The sequence below is a fragment of the Malus domestica genome, chromosome 17, assembly GCF_042453785.1.
Source record: "Malus domestica chromosome 17, GDT2T_hap1".
NCBI classification, from domain to species: domain Eukaryota; kingdom Viridiplantae; phylum Streptophyta; class Magnoliopsida; order Rosales; family Rosaceae; genus Malus; species Malus domestica.
In genome coordinates, this window is record NC_091677.1 from 30,012,238 (window position 1) to 30,018,350 (window position 6,113).

General features: G+C 38.5%; 1 protein-coding gene across 1 annotated transcript; it reads right to left on the bottom strand.

Moving 5' to 3' along the window:
- Positions 1–3,113: 3,113 nt before the first annotated feature.
- On the bottom strand, positions 3,114–5,735 carry LOC103432286 (putative polyol transporter 1). Its single transcript, XM_029097788.2, has 3 exons — positions 5,579–5,735; positions 5,036–5,382; positions 3,114–4,199 (listed from the first exon to the last, which is right to left on the bottom strand). The coding sequence occupies exons 1-3, from the start codon at positions 5,733–5,735 to the stop codon at positions 3,114–3,116; spliced, it is 1,590 nt and encodes a 529-aa protein (XP_028953621.2).
- Between the last annotated feature and the right edge of the window lie 378 nt (positions 5,736–6,113).

Here is a 6,113-nt window from a genome sequence, read left to right on the forward strand (position 1 = left end):
CGGCCATTTCACCAAAATAAAAATAAGACTTAGGATATTTTTTTGGGGGGGAGGGGGTTGAGGATAATGAAAACGGGAAGAAATTTAGGGTTGTGGGAAAACCAATGTGAGAAAAAGTTAAAGTGAAACTATACTTTTAAATAACCTGTACGACCTTGCGAGACGAAAATTTGACCGCGAAACATGGTCCCAAAAACCATGCCCGACGAAACCTTTGTCGTATAAAGTACGCAGTAAATACGACGAGTTCAATGTGCACTAACCATTTTAGAGCCCTTCACCTAATAAAATTTCTTGCGTAATGTTTACACGGGAAATTCTTCATCATGCGACTATTTGGTGCCAAAAAACTCCTTACCCGCATTTACTTGAAGGCCTTTGCATGATGAAGGTTTTTATTCGTTGAGAAAAGGTACCTTGCGCGGCAAAATCCTTCGTCTCGTAAATTTTTCCACATTTGACTGACAGATTACTGTTTTCATCACTCAAATGCACTTTAGGTGACGAAAGTTTTCCACATTTGACTGTCCTAGGGCAAGAATTTGGCGCCAACAAAAAATTTGGCCCGCAAGCCATTGTGGCTTGCGGGACGAAACAATGATTCGTTGGCTAAGTTCAATTTGCCCGACGGACAATTTCATTTACTAATGGTTTCAGTTGGTTTTAACAAAGTACCATGCCGATGTGTTAAAAAGCGAGCAGAAACACATTTGCTCGACGACTGAGTGAAGGTGCCCGTCGGGCAAACACTACATCACCAATTAGGTCTGTGCATTCTTCTTTATTCCCATTCTCCTTTCCATCTCCCCTCGGCGGCTGTTGTTTCTCCCTACATCTCTCTCTCTCTCTCTCTTATACACTAACACCCTACACTCTCCTCCATCTCTTCCTCTCCCAATTGATTGAAGATTAGTTTATTTTTATTTGTTGATTAATTTTTTCTTCAAATGTGTGATTAATTAATTTAGTAGCTATTAAAAAGGAATCATGCAAGGAGCCTAACGAGGAAGGACGCTCTAGTTACCATTTGATGTATAATATAATATAATATATTATATTATATTTTGTTCTTGAGTAGTCTTCGAGGAGACTTAAATCTAGTTAAACTTGAATGATATCTTAAGACTATTGGTGATTCATTTTCACCAAATGGTCATCATATATATCGTATAGATAGCTACGATCATAGGTTTATTGCAGGTACTGATATTTCCAGAAAAATCTAGATTTGTTAATAGACGCTAGTCATCGATCAGGTAAATGCCACTTCACCTGCTTGCTATACACTTGAATTACTTTGATAGTGTGAATGGAATTTACATTCTTTGATATGACAAGCGATGTGATATAAACTTGATTACTGTTATGGTAGTGTTAAATGTATATAGTTTTGACTATATATATGATTTCAAAACGAGGGTTATTATATTCAAATGATTTTAACTAGATAAACTTGATCCACTCACACTTTATTTTGTCGACGCCTCAGGACATAGTGAGAACAAGGATAACCCAGGAAGTGAAGAGTAGGCTTGGCAGTGAGACCTTCACCTTCGTATTTTGGTGATGAGTCCCTTACTACAGTTTATTCTAGTATATAATAATTGCATGATTGTACACTTGATTATGTATGACACTACATTGTTTTGGGTTAACTGTTGTGTGAGGTTGCTATCAGCTTTGGTGTAATGTGATAAGGATGAAATTACATCCTCGAACATGTGTCCCCAAGTGGGGAGGTTGATGAGGTTTGCTTAGTAGACTGTTTTGATTATTAATAAAGAACAGTTTGGTTCAAATTCATTCACATCATAATTATCTTACGATGGCTTTCATCACTAAGTCGGCTTGTGACGTCATCTTATGATGGGTTCATGTGGTCAATTTAGTGGCGGACAACATATTACGGCCTTGTAACTTGTGTTATTGGGGTTAGAGTGTGTCACTGAATTTTCATGCCTAGCACATGGACAACACAAAGGGTAATGTTAGGGAGACCAAATTTAGAGACTAAATTTATAAACTAAATGATGTGACACCAATAAGAATAAACACGTTTATCAATATGTAAGTAATAAACCAATCATCAATTTTTATGTCCTTTGGTTTTCAAAACTTTGTCTATAAATTTAGTCTTCCTGACCTTACTCCAACACAAATAAAGTGACATAGAGCACGGGTAGCCGTCGAGCATCATACATGGAGCAACCTGCTCTGATACCATATAGAAATATGATTCCCTGATTGTGTGATACAATGTGTAGAATATATATATATATAGGGTTTGACAAAACCCATATGAGACGAATTCCTAAAATAATTACTCTAAAAATTTACTTTCTTGCAATTACGGAGAAGATTCCAAATTAACTAAATGTTCTAACAAGAACAAACAATTATATATTAAACACATCTACCAAACATATCCATAGAACGTCTTGTTACTTAACAAAGAAAATAAGATGTCTGAAACTCTGAACTTTTCCAAAAGGTGAGAGTGAGCACAGAACTTGTGTGCTCGATCGATCTTGATGATGAAGATTTTGTGTCCACTAGAAAATGTTAGAAGGGACGCTAGGATCAGAGAGAAGAATAAAGGGAGAGTCAATAAGCGAGGGTGAGGGTTTACAGGTAAGTCAATGGATGTGTAGGTAGACTGGGGTTTTCATGTGCTGTGTTTAGTGATTTTTTTAGAAGGATAATGCTAGGTAGCAAACTTTTAAACCAAATTTTGCAAACCAAATGATGTATCATCAATAGGAGTTAAGCATGTTAATCAACACTTAAGTAATAATCCAACCATAAACAACCGTATCATTTGGTTTACAAAATTTGGTTTGAAAATTGGGTTCCTTGGCATTATTCTTCTTAAAAGTATAAAATTTAATATAATGGCTGGAGTGATTGCTCGAGATCTATGTCTCACTAAAGATGAAAACCAAAAGTTTTCACAATTTTCAACTTCACTACATACCAAACAAGTTTTGGGGTTTTAATGAAAATTATTCTTATAGATGTAAGTACAGTTACATATAACTGAAATATATGAGATAAAGGAATTGATCATCATCATAAAGTGCATTAAACATTGATTAAGCATTGGCCTTCTTTTCCTAATGGATTTGAGCCTTGTTGTCGTCACCCAAACCATGATCAGCTTGCTTAGTCTTGTTAAGCATGGCATTGGCTTCTCTCCACTTGTGGTATTTACCAAACAAGACCTCCATATCTTCAAGGGATCGACCCTGCGTTTCTGGATACAACGTATAAAAGAAGACCCAACTAAGCGCAGCAATTCCCGCATAAAGAAAGAAGGCCCCACCAATCGTGATGGCCTTATACAATGAAATAAAAGTCATGGAGATGACCCCGCTCGTCAACCTGTTTACGGCCACCCCCATACTGCACCCTTGCGCGCGCAACTGCAACGGAAAGATCTCAGAGCTGTAGACCCACGTGATGGGTCCCAACCCGATGGAGAAAAAAGCGACGATGAATAGTACCATGGCGATGCACAACCCGACGGCCCACGGGACCTTGCTATGGGATTGATCAACGACCGTAAGACCCACACCGAGCAGCGTAAAAGAAACTACCATTCCACCCACGCTGCTCAAAAGCAAAATACGACGTCCGAACCGATCAACTTGAAATGTTGCCACCAAGATTGCAATGGTCTTGACAAATCCAACAGCCACGGTTGCAAGTAGCTTGTCATTGTAAGAAGTGATTCCCGCCTTCTCGAAGATTCTGGGGCTGTACAAAACCACAGAGTCTGTACCCGACAATTGTTGAAAGAAGTGGATACCAAGGGCTGCTATTAAAATGTGGCGAACGGCCGGCGTGGGGCGGAGGAGCAATTCCTTCCATATACCTTCACCCTTGCTGCGTTTAGAAACCTGAACGACCTCATCCTTTGAGTCTTTGGGGATTCCTACAACTTCTTTAATCTCGTCTAGTCTGAGCTGAGATTCCTCTTCAGAAGATGATGTTTTATTTAGTACTCGCTTGGCGTCTCCGAGTCTCCCTTGCATGACGAGCCAACGTGGTGACTCGGGCATGGCTAAAACGCCGAGGGCTAGAAAAACTGAGGGAATTGCACCGATGCCGAGCATGATCCTCCAGTTCAAGTGGATTGGGAGCTTGGCTAAGGCAAAGTTGGATACGTACCCCAGTAATATACCAACGTTAACAAACACCTACATATTTTCAAAATGATCAATTCTATTAATATAAACTCCACGTGCATGCATGTGAGAGGTTTACGAAACAATAAATAGGGTGGTGCTATCTACACATCCATTACTATTTTTCACACACCTCTTGTTAATTTCCGCCTTTTGATATTCTTTATTTCATTTGATCTTGCGGTCGGTAATTCAGAGGGTGTGTATGGAAAGTAAAATATGGTATGGATAGTGCCACCCAGTAGATATTTCAGGAAAATTCTAGGGTGAGCACATTTTTATATGACATTTGTGCACTATCTAATGTGGCAAGTGATGTGTATATGTCACATTAATTAATGAATTTATCTCATTGAATGGTAGTTGTATACATCACTTACCACATGAGATGATACACTAATGTGTATTTTTTTGGTGGTGCTATTCACACTCTTTTTTACCATCTCGCACATTCTCTCAATTTTTGGCCGTCAGATCGAATGAATTGAAGAAAACCAGTGGACAAAAACTAACAAGAGTATGTGGGAGGTAAAAAGGAGTGTATGAATAACACTCCCTTACTTTTTACGAGGAAATTGTTAGAATATCACATTTTTTTACCATATTTTTATACCCCTTCGGACGTGGCAAGTGATGGTTTAAATGCCACATCAATTAATGAATTTATCTTATTGAATGTTCAGTGTATGCACCACTTGTCACATGAGATGATACATAAATGTGATATAAATATATGGTCTTGCAAGCATAACTTTTTTCAAATACTTAGATGCTTATATTTACGCCTTGGCTAATAACAAAAATAGTTACTATATTATATGATAATATAACGTGGTAATGAAACAAACCTCGGGGAAAGATGTGAGGAAGCCACGAAACGAGGCCGGAGAGATCTCGGCGGTGTAGACAGGAGCTATCATAAGAGCATAGCCAACTCCAACTCCGGCAATGAATCTACCGAACATGAGGAAGGCGTAGTTCGGGGCAAAACCCATGAGGAGAGCTCCAATAAAGAAGATTGTTCCGGCAAGTACTATGGTGTACCGGCGTCCAATCCAGTCAGAGGTTTTACCGGCCAAGGCGGAGCCAATGAGAGAGTATATGTTCAAGGTACCGTTAAGAACTTCAACTTGAACGTCACTGATATTGAGGTTTTCTTTGATGAAGAGAGACGCTCCACTCATTACACCAATATCTGTAAATAAATTTGAAATAAGCATGCGTCTCAGGTGGAGAAGTTTCTTCCAAAACAAAAAGAGTAGGAACGGAGAATGGCGGATTGCAATAGTAAGATGATATTTTTAATCAAATAAGAACAGGAGTGGAGAATGAGTGTATCATTAGAGAACCACAACCACTAACAATATCCATGAGTTTTAAGGAACAATTACCATAACCCAGTAAGATCGACGTCATTGAAGCCAAAACGGCACAGGCAACAGCGAACTTCTTTGTCTTGGGTTTCTTTGGGGGATCAAAGTCTGCAATACTATTCTGGGGTTGGCCGGAGACGACGTTATTTTCTGCTCTCTGGTCAGCCATCTCCATCTCTATAGAGCTAGATAAATGAATAGAGAGAGAGAGAGAGAAACATATAACTTATCAGAGAGAAATGAGATCACTTAACACGGAGCGAGAGAGAATTAGATATGAGGAATGAGCTATTAATCAAGTACCATTTATACAAATTATATCCATTTGTCCGAAATGTTGTTGTTCATGGAAACAAACACCGTCATCCAGTACTGTTATCAATCAATGAACAGATTTGAATTATCTTAATTCTAGAACACAACTTAGTTAATTAGTTCTTATATACCAAAGCAACAAAATAAAAAAACTGAAATATGGTTCCATATTTAGTGTCATTTCAGGCACGCAACTATATATGCGCAAAAACTGTGTGATATTGTTGCGCCATCAGAA

Coding starts and splice junctions, on each gene's coding strand:
- LOC103432286 (XM_029097788.2), bottom strand. CDS start 5,735: ATGGAGATGGCTGACCAGAGAGCAGAAAATAACGTCGTCTCCGGCCAA. Junction 5,383..5,578: donor GTCGATCTTACTGGGTTATG/GTAATTGTTCCT, acceptor ATTTATTTACAG/ATATTGGTGTAATGAGTGGA. Junction 4,200..5,035: donor TCCTCACATCTTTCCCCGAG/GTTTGTTTCATT, acceptor GAAAATATGTAG/GTGTTTGTTAACGTTGGTAT.